The sequence below is a fragment of the Labrus mixtus genome, chromosome 6 (assembly GCF_963584025.1).
Source record: "Labrus mixtus chromosome 6, fLabMix1.1, whole genome shotgun sequence".
Classification (NCBI taxonomy): Eukaryota; Metazoa; Chordata; class Actinopteri; order Labriformes; family Labridae; genus Labrus; species Labrus mixtus.
Window position 1 is genome coordinate 19,767,445 of NC_083617.1, and position 21,535 is coordinate 19,788,979.

At 40.0% G+C, this 21,535-nt stretch overlaps 2 protein-coding genes across 2 annotated transcripts in view; one reads left to right on the forward strand and one right to left on the reverse strand.

Moving 5' to 3' along the window:
* Positions 1-21,535, forward strand: part of LOC132975683 (G-protein coupled receptor 4-like) — a 390,218-nt gene that overhangs the window by 65,026 nt on the left and 303,657 nt on the right. The gene's annotated exons all lie outside the window — the stretch shown is intronic.
* The window catches only part of arfgef3 (ARFGEF family member 3), a 58,179-nt gene continuing 46,109 nt past the window's right edge, over positions 9,466-21,535 (reverse strand). Inside the window, exons 34-41 of the mRNA XM_061040369.1 lie at positions 19,300-19,431; positions 18,769-18,899; positions 17,113-17,331; positions 16,765-16,936; positions 14,998-15,099; positions 14,403-14,791; positions 12,367-12,856; positions 9,466-11,442 (exon numbers count right to left, since the gene is read on the reverse strand). Coding sequence (XP_060896352.1) covers positions 11,251-11,442; positions 12,367-12,856; positions 14,403-14,791; positions 14,998-15,099; positions 16,765-16,936; positions 17,113-17,331; positions 18,769-18,899; positions 19,300-19,431 — 1,827 coding nt within the window. The 3' untranslated portion in view covers positions 9,466-11,250. The remainder of the gene's footprint in view (positions 11,443-12,366; positions 12,857-14,402; positions 14,792-14,997; positions 15,100-16,764; positions 16,937-17,112; positions 17,332-18,768; positions 18,900-19,299; positions 19,432-21,535) is intronic.

The following is a 21,535-nucleotide window of genomic DNA, read 5'->3' on the forward strand; positions in this document are numbered from 1 at the left end:
CATTGTCCAGTCCAGTCTTTTCTCAAAATAACATATTACAATAATATGTTTCTTGCTTTGATTCAGCCATTGCTTTCTTCCTCCATTATTGCCTTGTCCTTCAGTCTTGTCCTGTCCTCTTCATCACTCCTGCCTGTCTCTGGTCCAGGACTTGGTGGCAGCAGCTCCACGTCCTTGGAGCTGGTTGTGCTGGCGGCTCTTGCGATCCTGGTGAGCGTCTGTTCGTAGGGCGGGGGCAGGTAGACCATGAGGAACACTCCGTCCGTCATGTCCTGATCAGAGCTGGAGCTGGGCAGCTGGTGCTCCCGTCTGCTGCGTCTGATGGAGGACAGCAGCTCGCAGTTCCTCTCCGGGTCCTGCAGGTCCTCCAGGGCGATCACGTTGGCCAATCCTAGTTTGCCGTTGAGGCTGAAGCCACGCCTGCGGCGCCACATCAGGAAGCCAAGGGCACTGAGGAAGAGGAGGAGGACAGAGACGATTGCTAGAGAGATGTAGGTGATGGCTCCTGCACTGAAAATGGCCTCGCCTGAGCTCTGTCCCTGTGAGTCAGACAAAGAAGATTAGAATATATTTTTCTGATAAAGATTAATATGAAATAATCTCACCCCAATATGCGTATTCTTCCTTTTTTCTTGCATAATAAAATTACAATTTGCCTTTCACATAGGAAGTGAAAACTTGTTTAATTAGGTTGATGTCAAAAGCCAAAATTGGAAAAAGATAAAATACCCCCATGCAGTTTGTGTAAAATATCATATAACTAGATCTACATCTGGACCCAATACACACAAATACAATAAAACAAGTTGCGTGAAAGTTAGGTTTTATATTAGAGGAGTGTAAGAGAGATCAGTGACAAACACAGAGAAATGTACATATTTAGTGTTGAAGGGAACACTGGGGTCTTTTTCATTTTATTCAGATAACATCTGGCCAGTAGAGGGTACGTTCACTCACAAACAGCTGTTTGGCCACTTTACAGGACATGTATTAATCTGTTGCGGTTTGAAGCACACAACTAGGAAACAGACTGTGTTCATCTTAATCTTCAAAACGTATTATTTATTTAAACACGATCAAGCTCTAAAAGCGAGGTATGTTCAAAATGTAATGAAGCTGAGAGGTATTTTTTATAAACCGTCAAATATAAACCACTAAAATTGTGCAGGGCAACTAAAAAACGTGACAGGATGAAACCTGTTTCTTGTTTGCATTTGCAACACTTTGTTCTGAACCGGATCTCTTCTCATGTAAATCCAATGCAGAGATCATTTCATTTCATAGTATCGGTGTGATGTGTGTGTGTTTATGTTAAAGAGTCACTTTAGTAAAACGTATCAAGACGAGTAAGAACACACTGTTGAAAAATTCCTTCATGAATCCTATTTCACATATCAGGTACAGATTAAAGAATGAAAAATATTTTGGACATTTGAGGTAAAAGGATTACCTCACATGCAGCGTTCAATCAGATAAAGACTTGGACTGGCATTTGACAGAACCTCAGTTATATCATCACATTGGGAACAGCTGTTCAAAACGCATGTTCAAATCCATATTCTGACCCTGCAGACTTCTCTCCTCAATGAAGAATCCTTAAGAATGCTCTTCAATCTATATAAAGCAAAATTAATACTCAAAGTTGTGCTATTTAAGGTCATATTGTAAATCTTAATGCTGCTTTTGAAACCTTTCTTTTTAACATTTTCTAGGCTAAATAATAAAAAAATGGATTGACACTAAAAAATTAACAATAGTCCCAGCTCACCGATGCCTGTCTGTCAGTGGAGGGCAGAGCTGAGGGTCCAGGCGACCAGTCCAGAGAATCCCGGCCGGCTGGTCCAAACTTCATCCAGCTGCTGTCCAGCAGAGACCTCATGGTGGATGGGTTAGGGGGGGCTGAAGCCCATGCAGCCAGAGCCAGGAGCTGCAGGGTCTGAGAGCTCTCAGAGGACAAAAGAGTGGATGGAAAGACGAGCACAAGTCCACTGCGAGCCCAGAGGGACACTGACGGCAAAGCTGAACTGATCAGCCTGAAATAATAAGTGTGAAGGGGAGGAGGGAGGAAGAAATGAGGGCAGCAGACAGGGTGTTTGTCCAGCTGAGAGGAGGCACGTCACTGGTCATGGCAGGATTTACAGCTGCTGGGAAAGGTCAACAGCAGCATAACAAAAGCTCACCGAGTGTGTGAGAGGGATGGGGATGGAGGGAAGCAACACATAAGTAACACACACGAAAAGTAAAATGTTGGTTTTAGGTTTTAGCACGTTGATCTTAAAAACATCATGAAGTGTTCTAGTTATTACAAGAGGTGTTGAAAACCTCTACTGTGGAGAGGTGTGAAAATATCAACAGCTACAAAAAAAAAGTCTTCTTTCATCAGTTTTGATTAATATGAGAATTTATTCATCAGCTACTCTATCGGCACAGAATGTCTAAGTACATAGTACAGCTTTGGTGTAGGAACTACAGCCTGCTTCTCCAAGCAGGGACGATGCTGACTGTTATCTACTGTACATTTACTATTGATAAGAACCTCATACATTCCCACAAACTATCCCTTTATGCTAGGTACTTTAAGGACTTTAAACTTAATTGGTTCCCAACCAATCTCAAATCCCATCAGCTATCGTTCCACAAGGATAAAAGCCTGTTTGAGCAATGGATATTTTTCAAGGCTTCCAGTGCAACCAGCTGTAATTCAGAGGACTGATTAAGGTTTGTCTGGCTTAGATGCTATACAATAAGGGTGCCAAAGAAAAATGAAGTCTTACTAGTAACATGGGAGGTGATGCCAGCTGCTCCTATCTTCAGATGTCTGAAAGGATACATCCACATTCAACTTTATTTTTCAGTCAAAAGATGCACTCTGCACCTTTTGATGTCCACATGTTCTAATCTTCAGCATTAAAAACAAACCTGTTGAAACACGATAGTGGACAAAATCGTATTTTCTTAATCTACAGCTTGTATCTATACCGTTTATGGAGATAGGTGGTCACATGATAAAGAAATAAATGCTTATGATACTTCAGCATTACAGAATAACATCCAGTCATACTCATTCATCTGCACTTTTCACCTGTGAACTTTGTATAGCAGAGAACGAATACTTTCTCAGATGTGATCTCACAAAAAACAAGTTAAGCCAAGGTTAAAAGGTCATGAAATATAAGCGACTGCTTTTTCAGGATATAAATAACTGAAAGATAAAACAAACATCCAAATTAGTATCTCTGACTCTTATTCTTCCGTGCTTTGAATACAGAAGTGCTCTGAGGTCATTCTCTCACTTTGACCTCCCTTTTCAGATGAACCATGATCAGAAAATCCAAAGTAAGCATGGCATTCAAACAGATTGTTATCTTTGAGTCGAGGATGTCACACAGTAAGACATGATGACAGATGACATATACATAAGATAAGCAGGTTTTTTTTAATTGTACAACACACAGAGCAGACAAGCCTCCTGGAGGAGTGCTTTGAAACATTCAGCAGATACACAACTGTATGACTGAGGGAGCCGCAGCAGCTTAGAAACACTGAGAGGAGCGATTACAGTTGCTTTTTTTTTTTTTTTTTTAAATATCAAAAGCAGAGGAAAAATACTTTTAGAAATCACAGTCACAACATAAGCTGGTTTGCTCATGTCAGTCTGGCAGCAGAGCGTTCAAGGTCAGTGAAGGACGCAAACAGTCAATTCAACAACATGAATATATGCGGGAGAAAGCCTGCAACCTTAACAGCAACTGTTTGTACATTCATCTGCAGGGATGCAGAACGATGCCTCAGAAATGTTGATGTAGTTCCATTCAAAGATTGGAACTACCACAACACAGCACAACCTGCTGCTCTATAATAAACAGACAGCACACCCCACATAATCCTTCATTATCCTTGTCTTGTCTTGTCTTCGGTTTGTTACACCTGTTTAACTGGAAACAGTTAAACAATAAAGGTCGTAGAAGCTCTACAGGTTTAAGTTGATTTGGCATCTCATTGCCATAAAACTGGGGTACGGCTGAGAGAAAAAAAAAAAAAAAAGGATGAGCAAGTAAAAGCCCCAGAGGCCCAGATTCCTCACTTTTAACTTTGACTGGGAGCCCATTCACAAAACACACTGAATCCTACATTTCTTAAAATCACGGCTGGCTCATTACTGTATAGACATATTATAATATGGGAAAATATGTATGAGGGACTTGTTTCATAGTAAATAATGATAGATGTTGTCAAAGCTATGTTGTCAAAAACATGGTCCCAGGTGAATCAAATGACCAGTCTGCTGTTATTTGTACATGGATCCACAAATGCCCAAACAGTGCCTCCTGCTATCTTATCACTTGGAGCACACTTGCGTTGCACTGGGGTTTTTCCAGGATGTGTATTAAGCCTTTGTGTTTTGGTACGGCTTTGCATAGTGAGGAGCTACACCGTGGTCTAATTGGAAAATTAAATGCAAAAATTCTACCTTCATAAAATCTTAAATTGGACCAGCTCTACTGATACATTCTGTCAGACTTAATATCCACATCTTTTAACACTTGATTTATTTGGAAATTCTAGTTGTTCAAATTGCAGTACAGCATTGTTTTCTGTTTGTTCGGTACGAGTTTCAGAAACATCTTTGTGCCAAAGCACTGTTAAAATCTGACTTTGTGTCCTCAGAAATGTATCTAAAAAAATACATACTATAATTGCAAAAAAAAAAGAGAGATCTCTTTTTGTCTATTTGTCTTTGCCTTTAATTTTTCAGCTTTAATACGTTCTTATGAGGCCGTCTGTAATGTGACGGTCCACTTTATAAACTGTGTCAGATGTCTGGGTCCTGCATAGTCTTCCTGCATCAGCGTCTGCTCTGCTTTCAACCCTACGCCCTATGACACGTCATTTCCTCCCTGCAATCTAGACCATGCTGAATTGATTTACACCCACGTCACAGGTCACATCCAGCCATTTCACTCATTCACCTACTTATTTCTACAAGAAGTAGTTCAATCATTTTAAACCTTCATATACCCCTTTTTTTTATAAGTCAGGTTTATTTTTTCAAAACATAGTTTGACATGTGAGGAAAGCAGATGTAATAGGTCACAATCTGTTCAATGTGTTTAGAGTATAGTCCCAATAATCCCTCAAAGCACAACTAAACGCTAAACTGAACAGGATTTTACTGTAAATTATTGGTAGAAATTCGATTGGATTCCCCAGCCTAGGGATGAAACAACAAGTTTTTGAACTGTTGAATCGAGAAACGCTTAAAATGTCGCCAAGACTTCAAAACAATAAAAACAGTCTGTGGACGGCATGCATGACAATGGATGGATTTGGAGCAATTCTTCAGTATTTAGCTTTAGCCAAGTGCATCAAATCTGCTTAGACTGCAGATGAAGTTTGATTGCATGTGAAATGAATCAATCTTGTCCTAATCTATTTTGTGAAATGTGAATAATAAAACTCAGAGGTGCAGTTGAGAGATTTGCCTCATGTATAATAAGAAATCACACAGACTATACCGGTGAGACTGAAAGCAGGATAATCATCTGACTGAACGCAAAGCCAGGCAAAGCAGGAATCAGCACAAACTGTTGCTGTAGAATTGTTGCATGACACTGACACATTAGACTCCCCCCCCTCCCCCCCCCCCCAAATGGAAACGCTGTCATGGATTTAACACCAACTAAATCCTTCCCTTCACGGCAGCTGATCACACTGATGGCTGACAACATCTGTCCATCAAATATCAGGGAATAATGACAAATGGTAACGGGTCAGGGACACAGGGCGGGGCCGAGGGACGGAGGAGACAGGACAGGAAGGAGAGGCGAGACATGCTGTTTGTCCATTACAGGAATGACTACAAGACAAATACCCAAGTAGTAATAGGGACAAGGCTTTGTAACCCCAAATGTTCTAACGGTCCGTTTTTGGCTTTGGGTCAAGTGGGGTAATGACAAAAAAGTAGAATTCTAAAAAAGGTTTTGTTGTTACGCTTACATCAAACCAACAGCTCAACACTAGTTCCACTTTGGCTTCATGAAAAAAAAAAAAAGTATAACACTACAAAATTTCAATTTACGGCAGTTGTATTGTTAGGGTTTGTGTTGTGGCATTTTTTTAACCTCTTGATTGAATATATTATAAATACACTGATTGGTCAGTATTTAAAGGCTCTGAAGAACGGACCATTGTTAAGGACCAGCCTAAATCATAGACTCTGGAGGACTAACTGTAATCATATGAATCTGAGCAATAAGTCAAGGAAATCTACAACAGTTCGTTGCAGTTTTGAGGAAAAGGTTACAAAGGTAACAAAGGTTACTAGACTAGTGGATGGGGAAGAACATGTCAAAAGATTGTTTTTAGTTCTGAGGCCCAAGACCTCAATCAGGTGCTGAGGACGGGGTTGCCTTTGAAACTGATAGAGGTCATTAATAGTTGCACTTTTTTAAAAGGTTGTTATGAGTCTTTTAGTTTTTGAGATCACTGCGCATCATAGTCGTAACCACAAGAATAATTAAAGGAGAAGTGCGAGTACACGTGAGCCAGCGACTGTGGGAATGAGAGTTGCCAAAAACGAGATTTTACAAAGGAGCCGGTCATGCTGTTATTAATAGTCATATTATTTTAAACTTTGCTATCAATGTTCTTTCTCCCCTCATATACAGCCTGAGCTGCCTACATCATCGTGTAGACACTTCACCTGTTGAAACATAGTCCTCGTTTATAATGTAAGAAAGGGGGAGCAGGGTTTGGTCCTGTGGCTTCAATCCAACATTTTCAAAGTGCAGCCAAAAATAAGTTCTGCGTACTCAATGGCACTAGTTTTTGAAAACGACAAACAAGTCACTGCAACACAAGCAACAGAACCAGATTGATTTGTCTCTTTCTGTTAGGCATTGCATTTTATTTGATTGCAGCTGGGATTTTAAGAGGATTTCAACAATATAACCAAAGTGGTTCAAAAATAAACTGCCTAACCTAGTTTGAAGGAAAATGGATCATCGTCTTAGAAGTCAGACTTGTCGGCGCACTTGCTTGATTGACAGCCTTATAAAGCTCATCACGTTGTTTGAGAGACTCGTTTGTTGTTGCATCTCTTCCCTTAATCCATCCAGCGTGAGGTTCGCTGGAAAATGCACCTTGTTGATATTTCAATAGTATCAAGGTAATGTGTAGATGCGTATGCATTTTTTTAGGGCTCACTTAGGTGTGGAAGACAAAGTGACAAAGCTGCTGAAGAGAGAGAGAAATGAGTGAAGCTTTGATAAGCTGGTGACAGATCTACTGACCAATCACTGCTCTCTGTTCAATTCACGTTGGCGTTAAAATCATTTTCAGTCCCATGGATGTGTTATAGAATGGATAGAGCATTGGAGGTGAGCCCCGATCATTCCTGTAAAAGCTGCTCAGTGGTGCATGAAGCAACAAGGGCCAGACTTCAGTGTGTAAAAGTACCTGGACCTGCTCATAGCTCATGCGCACTTGGAGTCCTGGTCCTGTGGCTCTGATCGGCCCTCATTATGTTGACAGAAATATCTCTGAATTCAACTTTAATGGCAAGTTACAACTGTTAGGATGTAATGGTTTTAAAAAGGGTTAAGGGTTATGTATACTTTTTTTTTTAATTTAATTTTTTTTTTATCAATGTAAGCTTATTGGAAAAAGTCATTTTGGGACCAATGGCATCACATGATGCTGCAATACCAGGTTCTGCCACTATGCAAAATTGGTTTAAACACTCGGCACTCTTCTTCTTGGTCAGTACTGACTTGTAATATAATATGCCACATACAACTTTATCGTCTTCATCTAATGACCCATCTTGTTCTCCAGCCTTTAAATCGTCACCATGAGCAGGCATGACCACACGTCTAGCACTATTTTTAAGCTTTCATTAATTTACTTGTACCCGTTTACTGTCGTCAGTGTCTACATTCAATCATTCCTGTGTTTCTGTTTGATTGAACTCTGTTCTCTCTGCTGAACATGTTGGTCCACATTGTATTCTATTTTAAATATGGTCACAAATACATTCACTAACACGGCTGGAAAAAATCTTCTGAGAAGTGTCAGTAGCCCCGCCCTCCCTCCCGCCCTGCCTGCCCTAGATTTTTTCCAAGCTAATGAAGTTCGCATCCATTCAGCATTCTCTCTTTTTTCACTCATCCATCCAGCCGGTCATAATCTCTCCTGATCCAGCATTTTTTTTTTTTTTTTTTTACAAACGTTATAAATCCAGCATAAAGATAAGGGCTTCATTTTTTCCCCTTATATTTTCGGATCATGTGTTGTAAAAACACTCAGCGGTTCGTTTTGTGAGTATACGTGATACCTCACTTCACTGTGGTTTCAGAGTCTTCTTAGTGAATGCTGCGTCATTTATCTTATGATAGATACAAGTTAAAAGCATAACGTTTCTGCCAACAGAAGGAATTCCTTCAAAACTGCTGGTCTTAATAAGAGTTCTATTAAGTCAGACGATGGAAGAACAGACAAAAGGACGATTTTGCTTTTAGTAATGGGTTATTGGTGAAACATAAAGGGCTCATCCTCCCTGGTGTTAATGTGATCGGTAGCTTGGTAAATCTGCTGCCTGTGAAAAAAATCACGTATACAGGTGGGATATTTGGGTTGAATAAGTTGTTAGGGGAAATACCAGGGGTCAGTAAATTCAGAGTTTTTATGAATGTAAACTGCAGCTTGGGGGTATTGACTACTGATTGTTTACATTATTAATCCCACAAATAACAACAAACAAAAAACAAAAAAAATGCATCATTTTGTTTGCTCTAAACTATACACTTTTTGCCTTTGCTTTAGTTGTAAAATTGGCAATTTAATCTCGTGGCTGTTTGGACAAAGGAACCTTTCTTTTAAAAACATTGCCTTGGGCTTACTTTGGACTTACTCCCTTCTTTAATGTTTAAGAAACAAATTAGTAAAGAAAGAGAAAATTAATTCATGATAAATAATCTATAAACTGAGATCAAAGGGATAATTTGGTATTTGTTAAATTGGGTTGTATAAATTACTTATCAGTAGGTGTATTAGTCACAGGACAGGCCAGTCAGCGTGGCCCATTTAAAGAGAGACCGGCCAAAGTGCAGGCTGAAGCTACAGCAGGCTATAAGGCTATGCAGACAAGGACGTTTGCTGCACGTCATTTACCCCAACGTTTTGTATTTGGTCGTGAATTGCATGAGAAAATTTGATGTCATTGCTTGAGGATGGCAAATGTTTTCATGATTCATCTCTTAAAATCAGACTACTTCCTGCAGCTTTACCTGCATACTTTAGTCTGCGTTAAGACCATTCCAATCATAACAATAGTTGATCAAACCTAGTTGTATAACCTAGACGCACCTTTAGCTCCACTCTAAATCAAATCTCTGTCCTGACAGAGTGAGGCGACAATGTGGTGCCTTACTCGCGGCAGAAACAAGAATCAAATCAGAGTCCGTTAAAAACATGGAATAATATCAGAGAGTTTAAGCACATAATGCATCAAGTGATCAAATATGGAAAGCAACTCTGAAATTAACTCTTAATAAATAAATTCAATATATTTACACACATAAGAAATTAAATACATTTTAAATGCATATAATGTATGTCACATTCGGCTTAAATAAATCCTATAACCCTCTGTTCAGAGGTCAGGCAATAAACAAAGACATTCAGTTAAAGGTGAATATGTGTCTGAGACTGCACTGTATTTCAAGCAGCACGTTGATAATGCATATTACCAACAAAGACTCAACAAACAGCAACAAAAACAAAATAAATCAGAAAATTAAATTGCAAAGCAACTTCCCACTTGGTGAAACTTAGCTTCACTGTCTGCAGACAAATAAATACACTAAATAAATATAACAGCAGTTCATTTGCACAGAGAACACTGTGACCTGGTTTAAGCTTGATTTCTTTTTTTTTTTTTTTTTTTAAACTGTGATCTGTCACTGCCGTGTCCTTGCGTCACATTTCTTAGAAATCAACTGTCGGTCAAAGATTGTGGGGCAGGATATGTTTTCTTTCCTCTTTGGATTTGTTGTAAAGGATGTGAGGAGGATAATTCAGCATCCTAATCATAACAAAAGAAATGTCCACAATGTGCATGAAAATATAAGATCAAATAAATAAATGAATCTAATCTTCCTTGAAGGTATTACATTGAGCAACTTGCAATCGTACGGAGAAATGTTTTTAAAGAGCACGTTTCTGTTTTGTTTGTCGCTCCTTTTCATGTGTAAACATGTGCACATTCAGGCTGACAGTCTGTAGCAGTTTTTCAAGGGGGAAGAAGCAAATCATGTACAAAAGCTTTGAAACAACAACCTCTTCTCATTTCTCAGTTTTTACATCCTCATTTCCTTTCCTCCCCTCCTCTCCTAATGTGTAGAAGATATATAAGGAGTGAGGAGGGGAGGCAAACTGCATGAGAATAAACGAGGACATCAGTGCGTCAGATTGTCATCTTAAGGCGGTGGTAATGAAGTATGCTTTATGGCACAGCTATATCTTTGGCCCCATGTGTTGTTTCAGCCTGTTGTTTGTTCTGATGTATTTTATCATCTATGTAAGGACAGCACAAAAGTATCAACTTATTATTATGAGTATGCAGATTATTTGTATAAGCTCAAGGTAAAGCCTCTTTTACTCATGATGGCGCTGTAAAGACTTTCCCTAAGGACACACCTGTGCATCTCTGCTCACAGCTACTGAAGCGAGCGTCTTGATACAACTTAGGCATCAGGTCATCCTTTGAGATGAGGCTTAATCAGTTACAAGGATAATTGAAGAGAGAGGAGACAAGGAGGCAGCATAAGGAGAAACGAGAAAAGCCTATTCTGTGTTTCTGTGTTTCTGTGTGTGTGTGTGTGTGTGTGTGTGTGTGTGTGTGTGTGTGTGTGTGTGTGTGTGTGTGTGTGTGTGTTCAGTCTTTGGTTGTGTGTTGTTGGGACATGAACAACTTCAACTGAAGAAACACATTCAGAAATGGCACGTTTACTCTCATCTGCCAATCAAATCCGTAAACCTGCTGTCACATGATAGTCGTCAAAGTCATGCCTTTTGAAAACTCCTCAACGTGCCCCAGGTCCGTTAAACTCCAGCGATCAAACACTAAATCGGTCTACTGCATAGCGACCTGTAACCAATGACATCATCCTTTTCATCTGTTTTTCATCGTTCACCCAAAAACTGACAGCACTCCGTGTGCTTTTGCTTTTGCATTTGTTTGCTGCAACGTCACAGAATGATGTCATAGAGTCTGCCAACACGGCCCAGCCACTCACGCAGCGCCTGGCGGACTCGGGCATCGGTCACGTGGCAGGTGAGCTGGCTGAGGCAGGGGTACAGCGCCGGCTGGAGCGCCATGAAAGAGACGTCTGACAGGAGGAGGACTTGATTCAGGAGGGTCAAGACCATGTTGGTCCACGCCTGAGAGGAAAGAGAAGCATTTAAGAGTTTGTGTGAGGGTTTCAGTCATTTTCATTTAAATATAACTCATTATCCTCTATATAATATAATATTGAGTCCTGAAGGGTAAGTGAAAAAACAAAAACTGGTGACCAATTTTTGAAGTCTTAACTATATTTTGTTTTCTCTTGTGTTTTTGACCTAAAAAATTTAAATTGGACAAAAGCTTTATTTGGTGGAAAATATGTTTTTTTTTAGTAACTTACTTCAAAAAGATGGGTTGAATTGAAAGGTCTGTTTTGGTAAAAATGGCAGTTCAATCATAAGATAATTTAATTCAGGTATACACCGGCCTGCTTTTCACAGTTGCCTTTCATTATGAGAACCAAAGCATGTGATTGGTTGGTAAATTGCTCAACAGAGACCGGCCACAAAGCCTCAATTGACATTTCACAAAATCTTTATATCAAGAGATTGACGCCTGGAACCAAGACAACCAGCTACCCCAATATCTGATCAGACTTGGCGCAAAAAACGGCATTGAAAAACTGGAAAAAAGGTAAAGACACAAGACCATGTACATATTTTTTTCTGGAGTAAAGGAACTACCAAACCCATTCCAATGATACTGCTTCTTCCTAAATGTAACTTTTGATAGCATAACAAGGTTATTAGTACATTTCGTGTTAGTATAGATTACTAAATAGCTAGCAAAACTATCACATACGGCACTGAGAGGTGGGAAACATTGCCATGGTAACAGCGAGCTCCACCAATCAGAGACGCCGCTTTGACACTTCATGATCGTGGGTAAGATAGTTATCTTTCCAGACATCGCGGATAAAAAAAAACATGTTTTTCTTCAAATGAGTTTGATATCATATAATCTTGTGTCTTTTACCATCATTTAAAACATATGTTGATTTGACTTCCCACACACTGTACCTGTATCTGAGCCTCGGAGTCTCTCAGCGAGATGCTGTGGGAGCTGATTGTGGATCCTGATCGGGGTCTCTTCTCCTGCCTCAGGACTTCAGGTCCTGCGCTAACCGAGTGCCTCAAAGGGGGACACTGCTGGTCTACCAGATGCTGAGGCCTCTGTGGGGGTCTATGCGGCTCCACGGGGACCCTCCTCTCCCCGACCCCTCCTCCTGCGGCGGCAGCTCGGCCTTGCTCCTTCATGAACAGGTTAACGTGACTCTGCTGCGGCTGCTGCTGCGGCTGCTGCTGCTTCCTGCGCTTGTACTCCATCATCAGCTTGCTTATAGTTTTGTCTGTGGCGATGGTGTACAGTTTGTTCCCCGCATTTTCCCACCATTCCTTTCTCCTGCTCGGTCCAGAGCAGCCAAGAGCTCCTCCTACAGAGCATCCTGTGATGCCTGAATCTCTCCTCTCACCTCCACTCCTGAAGTGGTGGGGCAGACTGCCTGTGCAACTGTGAGGAGAGAGAATGGCGGCTTTAATTGGACGACTTACTGAACAAACTCCATTGGCCACCTCATCGGCTGAGGTGTCAGCAACTGCAGTTCATCGAATGGCCACTTGAGGCCGGTTCCATTTTCTCACCATATTTCTCATCTCAACTTTATTAACATAGTACTTCTCATCCATACAAGCATGCAACCAACAGATGGGAAATAAGGACAGAAATGGAAAGTAACAGACAAAACCATAAAAGACTAAAACAAGAAGGAATAAAATCGAGATGTGAATAATTAAATACTAGTTAATTAAAAACTATAACATGTAAAAAAAAAATCAACAAAATATGTTGTACCAAGTAAAAAGGATGCTAGCCTTAAACTTAACAAATTTATTAAGTGGGAGTGAATTCATGAGAGTTTTGCTGGCGTTTGGGCATGCTCACATGATCTCTGTCTTTTGGTGTAAGGGGGTCATAAATCAATCCGAGCTGTTATAAAGCTCTGAATTTCTAGTGGGGCGATAAGATAAAATCAAATATGTTAAATATTATAGCACGTCTTTAGTCTTCGTCTTTTGTCTGCCAATGGTGCTCAATACTGTGACCATTGTCTACAACCAGTTGGAGTAGTCTCCCCAGCACCAAACAGGAAACTGCAAACTAGAAAACATGGCCGGAGTCAAAGGAACGTGCAGTTCTCCTGGAATGTGGAAAAGGAGGAGAAATTGGTGGAGTTGTGGAGAGAGCAAGAATTCCTCTTTGACGTATCCTCCCCTTTGAACCAAAATAGAGCGGAGAAGTAAAAAAAAGGGTTGATACAAATTGCTGCTGCCTTATAGCTAGCAGTGCTTTTAATTGTATTTAAATACCATCCATAAGCTCTCTTCTTCTAATATATTTTTTATGATGGCACCGATTGTCAAGTACAGCGCTCTGTCTCATTTGAAAATAGTTCATCTTTTAGAAAACCAGTATGCTCATCAATGTCAGCTCTCAATACAAACTAATAAAAATAAAGAAAGGGCGGGGACTCTGGTATCAGCTTTGTCAACAACAACGGTGGAGGAGTAACTAAACTGACTATTCTCGTCTTGGTACATTTTTCAGGTCTGAAGCTGCTGCTTACACCAGATCAGGATTCCTTTACATGTTTTGTTGTGTTTTGTTGGTGATATTTCTTTGAATAAATCATATAGTGAGCAATTGGAGGAGGTTTCAAATAGACCCAACGACCACTTTTAAGGGAATCAGGAGTGATGCAAGCCAACTTTCGAAACCTAGAAACAGCAAGCGCCAGTGAGAAGCGCTCGGACACTAATTTTGTTGGCAAAAAAATCTGTGACTGGGATATTACCTACTGTATCTATGACCAAGTCTAAGGAGCCTTGTAAAGCTTTAAATATATAGCTTGTATCTACTTTGTAGAAATTAACCAGTAGCTCCTGTATGTTTTGCTATAAATACAATATCCACACAGACCAAATATGTTAAGGTCATTAGGCCATTTAAATCTAAGCCATCACTTTCAGTGGTAAACTCAAGAGGTCTAAAATCACACCTGAATCCGGGGCTGGGTGTGGGCGTGTCTCCTGGTGATGCCGAACTCATGTCTGCTGTCTGACATCTGTACCCGCCTTCCTCTGACGGCGTCCCCCTTGCTGAAAGCCCGCTCACCGACGTCGGGGTTGAAGTCTCGGACTGAAAGAGAGGCAGGAAGAAGACGTGATCGCCTCCTCCCCCGACTCCTCCTCTCAGCAGCGCCGTCTCCTCCAGTGTGCTCTCCAGGTCCCGGTGCATTTGGATGTAGCTGTTGCACAGATCCATGCACAGCTTGTAGAGGCGTTTGACCAGCCAGGCCCAGTCTGCGCTTCCCAGAGGCTGCACGCTGAGAGACGGAATGGGAGCTCGCCAGTGATGACGTTTATCACGGCCACGAGGGGGGCTGACCTGAAGGGAAGGACCCGGATCAAAGGATATGATTTGATATACAACATTTATCATCACATTCTTCATTGTAATCCTTCCTACACAGTTCTTCCCATGATTGTATTTAAAATAAAGAGAGAGAGATAGTGTGTGTGTGTGTGTGTGTGTGTGTGTGTGTGTGTGTGTGTGTGTGTGTGTGTGTGTGTGTGTGTGTCTAAATGTATCACCTGTGCTGTTTCTTCAAAGATGTCTTCATCCTCTGAGGAGGCAGAGCCAGGATGAGAGGAGTCAGAACTCCCCTCTTCTTCCTCATACAGGATCCTCTTCACCTGAACACAAACCACATTTTAAATGTAAAGCACAATTTAATTCCTCCTGATTTTTTTTTAAGTAGTTGCATCTTTGAGTGCACTACAGTATATGTTTCTACATGATTATCACAACAAATCAAGGATATATCCAGGTTATTCACATGGCTTTAGTTGGTGGTTGTTAAATGGTTGCTTTGGTTTGCAGATTACTCAGGAGGAGTGCCCCTTGTTTTACATGTGTTCCTGACATAAAAAATACTTGCTCTGAACTTCCATTACAACCCTCCAAAAAAATGGAAGTAGATTGATAAAACAACAATTAAACAAACAAACAAAACAGAAAAACTCGGGTAAACTACATCTTAGCTCGGGAAAACAAAAACTTAGCCAGAAGCTGCGTCAATCCTTTTCCATTTTGAGTTCACATGCATGTTTGAGAAATGATAGCCTGATAAAGCGAGTATAGATAACATGCACGTATCTTACAGTTGCCTTTTTTACTAACTGAATTAATATTAAAGATACAGGAACTATGTCTCGATGTGGCTCTGGACAGTTGATGAATATTGACACAATACTCTCTTCTTCTGGTCCTGGTTTATTCTCAAACGCCTAACTCCCAAAGATCATGGCTCTTAGCTGTTATACGACCCCCTGGTTTCACCCTCTAACCTAAAAATGTGTAAGTTGTCGCAAAACAAATAGCATGACTTTGGTTTTAGGTTTTTTTTTTATGAATACTGTCCAGCTGAAAATAAGGTGAAGGAAATTTTTGAGACAGAGCCAAAATAAGGATGTTAAAAAAGTCTGCTGAGAGACACGACGGGGGGAGGGGAACTTTAAAGTCAAGTGAAAGCTGTTAACTTATGTACAGTTTATGTTGTTGTTTGTTTTTTGTTCGTCATAGTGATTACATATAAATACAGATGGACATCAGCCTACGGCTACAAACTGGCAAATATTTACATGTTTATGTTGATTAATGTGCATGTTACGTGCGGCCCTTGTTCTCTCCCCCTGTGCATTTCAGGGAGGGGGATTTAGGGGAGTCAGGTGGGAGAGAACGGGGTTGGCAGACACACACACTTTGGGGCCGCGGCGCGGTGAGGTGATTGTTCCCTTCTCGTTTAATTATTTCCCTGTTGCTTTCTCCCAACCAGGCTTGTTTTGTTTTTATCCATGCATGTTTAGCTTGCTGGGTTTTGTTATTTTAGTTGGGGCTGGAGAGACTATTTTCGATTCCTTCCTTTCTTATAGGTAAGTTTTGTGATTAGGTAGTTTAGGGGGAGGTGTCGAGAGCGACGGCCCATTATGTGGCTGGCTCGGCACTTTCCCATGTTTTGTTCTGTTTAGCCGGATCTCCAGTCCTTTTTGTGTCTACTGACGGGAGGGGGCGTAAGATCCTTTAAATAAAGCTCGGGGTTCAAACAGTTAACATTGTGTGGCGTCCCTTTTTTATATGTTCTGGTCTCCTCCTTTTACAAATCATTTATGGTTTAACTTAACGTATGTCAAGGAGGCCGTAACAGTGCACTGTCCCCACCTATAAATCCATAAATAAAGAAATGTCACTGCTATAGGTGACCTTCGTTGCACTTATCCATGAATAAAAAAAAGAGTATTCATGCAGCAAAACAATGAAGATAAAGACAAAAAACTGCAGAGTTTTAGATGTGTTTTTACCTGCTGAGCGGTCATGCCGTCAGCTTGGCTCAGCGTGGCGCACAGTAATGCCTGGAAGTAAAGGTTAAAGCTCATGGCAGACTGACGGTAAAGGTTCGCCGCTCCACAAACACCCGACACCTTCATCAGCAGGTACTTCAGACCCGGCCGAGTGTCAAAATCCCGAGCTGTCCTGCAGAAGATGGGATAAAGAGCAAGTCAGCCAAATGTACCCTGTAGTATTAATATTATTATGGTTATTACCATGAGATGATCACTTTAGTTGATGTTCTTAAAAACAGCTGAATTACACATCTTTACAACACTCTCATCTCCATATATGTCGAACTTTCTTGTGGTAGTTATTACCTGTAAGAGTCGAGCAGCAGATCCAGGATTATGGCTAAATTAGTCATGGAGATGTAACGTAGGAACCCCGCTGAGGCTCTGCTGGGGTCGGAGGTCACGGGTGTGACCTTTTCTTGACCTTCAGGTTGCTTGACAAACTCCTCCAGCAGGATGTCGTAGAGGTTCTGGAGCAGGACCTGGTGGGACAGCAGGCTCACCACAATGGTCCTGAATGGGATGCTGCAGAAATCAGAAAACAATGAAAAATTAATATGGACAATAAATAAAGTACAACTAATAATAATAATATTATTATTATTATTATTATTATTATTATTATCATTAATAATAATAATAATAATAATAATAATAATAATAATAGCTTGGATCTATATAGCGGCTTCCAAGAAAAGTAGAGCAAAGAAATAAAACACAACAAAGAAATAAATAATACAAAACAAAATTTGTGAAAATGTCTGTGGAACTATTTCACCCTTTAAACTCCCAAAATAGTTGGGTTAACTATAACTTTCTTGGAAAATAGAAAGCAATTAAAAATCTGACGACATAAACTGTATAGACTATATAATAATAATAACTATTATTTCAGCACTCTTGGTTATATTTACAGTTTATAGTTCTAATTAAAGCTGTCTCTACATTAATAGGGAAAGGTCCATCTCCAAGTTAACCAACTAAAGCACTGATTGCATTGAAAAAATACATCTGGGTATATAATGGTGGTACAGCTTTGTAGATACTTGTATGCAGTGAACAAACAAAAAATAATAGTTGGAACTAAGAAAGACTGAAGTTAAAAATCCTGAGAGAAGTGTGAGCATAGACCTCTTACTAACATCATCGGTTAAGCTTTACAAGCTTAAAGGAGCAATATGTAACTCTGACACACCCTTATTCAGAAAATGCCGAGGCTTTTAAGCTCGGGGAGAATCAGTTCTATCTGACCCAGTTCCCTTGCCCGCTTCCATCGCTGCAACACCTGTTGGTTTGCAGTTTGACTGGCAAACCGAGGGGCATCCCAAACGGCCATTTCCTTAAAACCGCCTACCGTCTCTGGTCAAAACAAAAACAGACCATTCTGTACCGTAATGGTTCCTTAATGTGTGATGACATGGTAAGTTCATTCTATGATTGAATTCAGTAGATATCTTACTTATTGCTCCTTAGTAAACATTGACATGAGTAAGGACAACAATGGACTTGCACACATTGAAACAGGACTTACATGCAATGCTACGTACAGAAAAGAAACACAATGCCACAGAGAACAGCCTTACCCAATTTTCCTTTAAATGAAGCAGAAAGAAAAGCAAAGAGAGTTAATCAGAGTTAGAATTAGTGAGTTAATTTGGCTTCATTTGCTTTTTAATTTGTTTTGTGTTAAAACAAGAGATATTGCTTGCCCCTCCCCCTCCCCTATTGAAATGTCAAAACTTTCACACTATTCTGCAGAGTTACACAAGAGGGAATAAAAAAAACTTTTTTATGAATAAACCACAAAAAAGACACATCTATAGTTAAATATTTCTTAGACAACATATTAAACATACAGTTGACTCCATAAAATTGGTGTGTCATTTTTACAGTCTATGGTGTGAAGTTAGCAAATATGTCAACATGCTACTGTGTGTCCATTCACGTGAAAGTGTTGTCCACCTTTTCTGAGTGTGTCCGTTGGACTGTGCGTCAGCAGGCAGCTCGATAATGAGAACGCAGGACTGAGCATGCTCGAAGCCTTCCTTGTTGTTGGGAGTCTTTGGGGAGCACTGAGTGTCCAACATAAAGACCTGCGACACAAAGACGGCATGTTAAAAAAAACCCAATTCTGGAACTGGACAAACTATATTTTTAAAAGCGTGCCCTATTTTATTTTATTTTTTTAAATATATTTTATGATCTAAATGTCTTAGAAAAAACAGTAGCTTTGATATTTCATCAATAAGTTACTTCAGCCTCTTTAGAACCCTCTACTTTTCTGGGCAAAGTTGTCAATCAAAGTACATCCACCACAGTGCCTCTTTGGAGTCTTTGACTGCAGACAAAAAAGCTTAATTTACTCTCTAACATGCAAAGATGTTATCTTTGCAAGGAACTGTTTATTAATAATGGTTAAGACTTAACAGAGGCAAAAGAAAAGCACTTGAAGATAGATTCTTTACATTCCGCACATGTTCCCCAAAGACAGACCTGTTGAGCCATCGCCTTGATCCTCCAGTACTCAGCCTCAGCAGAAGGAGAGTGGGTAGGAGCTGCTACCTTAACCTCACAGGCATCTCCAGAGAAACTGTCTGACCCACTATGAAAGCACGCTAGAAGGTTCTACAGAGAGAGAGAGAGAGAGAGAGAGAGAGAGAGAGAGAGAGAGAGAGAGAGAGAGCGACAATATGTATCAAATACAAATGATGGTCACTGAAACAAAAGCTCACAGTTTAAACATTTAAAAACAATTAACATCAATGGTATGAATGATGCAAACCCCATTATAATAAAAGTATTTTTCTAGTACACAGTCAAATAATAAGACACTATGGAGCAATAACCAGATTGCTTGTACAGCCATAAGCTAAAACATTGCACTTTTCTATCCTGATAAAGTCGGAGTACAGCACAGTTTAATAAAGTCTGTACATTTTATCCCGTGTGACCTGAATGCATGCTTGTAAATAATTCCGCTTTTCTATAAACCCGGTCGAAAGGTCACGTGTTAAAGCGTCTGAAAGCATGAGCTACATTTTAAGGACTGACTCCCACATACCATAAGCTTTATGTTGAGGGCTGCCAGTGTCCCACCAATACGCTTTATGTGTTCTCTTAAAAGAGTTTTCTTTATACATTCACACCATGTTACACGTAAAGGTATTTCAGAATTTGTCTGCTGGTAACGTCTGAAAAATACTGGTCATGCAGGGCAATTAAGAAATCTTGTTTTCTTTAGACTGCGGTGCTGAGCTAAGCTAATGCTTTATTAATCCCCAGTGAAAAGTAAACTGGACACACCCATTAACTGCCAAACTACACAGGACATTCAGACATGTTGTGCAGTAAGTGGTAAGTTTAAATTTAAGTTATGAGATAAAGTCACAATTATCAGATTAAGTGAAAGGCTTGTGATAATCCGACAAAATTAAGCAAAACAAATAAGCATCTAGCTAGAAGACATGAATAACAGTTTTTTACTTTGTGTAGTGTGTATGAAACGATTCAGGGAGTCAATGACGGGTGAAAGTGATAGGAGTCCTGGGTATGGCAGTGTGACAGGCACTTTAATGTCAGTGTTCATGATGAAGTCAGACTGTAGGTCCCACCTACAGAAACTATACATCTTAGTGTTTCTCTAATGTTTCTCCAGTTATGAAAAAATACACCCAACATGGCATCCAAAATAATTCATGCTGTTGTCATAGAGCAAACTCGAAAGTTTGACCATAAGCTAAAAGGCTTCGGTTGTTTCTAGTTCAGTTGGATGTCCAATCTTTTCTGGACCAGGACTCCATTCTTAGCACCTAGACTGGTCCAAGCCTTGACCATAAGGGAGAAAACATGTGCATCGCTTATCAAATGCAGGGACCTCCAAACGGATTATAAATATTAAGTATGGAAAACAAATGTATTTTATCTTCATACTAAGTATTGGACACTTTTAAGCTGCATTTCCATCACATGATCTGTCCACAGGGATTAGGAGCCTTTAGAGGAGCTCAGGGACCTGGTCAAAGTTCCAGAGACTTTATTTTATCTAAAGTACGGGGACTTTGGCTTCAGGTCCAGTACTCACAAATTCAGCCACCATTTATTTAAAAAAATATAATAATAATTATGGATAAGGTGCATAAAACAGATGGACCAGGAGAAAGACCAGATCCCTTTAGCCTTTACGATGACGACAAAATCCAGGGGGAAATGGAAATGGAACACTTGCATTGCAGCATGACAGCATTACATGGAGCATTTTGGACCAATATGTGACCTACATGACCCCGCATCGCATCAGGCCCTAAAATTTTGAAATTCCACCAAAAAGTAGAACAAAAAAAACCTAATAAAAATACTTTTTTCTTTATATGTAATAAAATATTCAGGTAAATATTTAACAAAATAAACGGACGGAACGAGGACAAAATGTTCTAAATGTAATAGCAGCAGGCCGTCACATGCCACAGGATAACAGGAGCTTTTCTATAATCGGCCATAAGACCTAAATAAATATGATGTGCCACATAAACAATAATGTCAGCCCTTACATGCACCACTGTCACAAAGACTGTTACATAAACAAAACTGCATTTAAGCTAAATATTGAGATTTTACATATTAAACATGATGCAGATGCAGAATTTTAAGCCCTTAAAACTCCTGAGACAAAGTAGAGATAAACACTGGGGTTTAAATCAAGCTGTAGTAATCGTATTTGGTGCTCATGTGT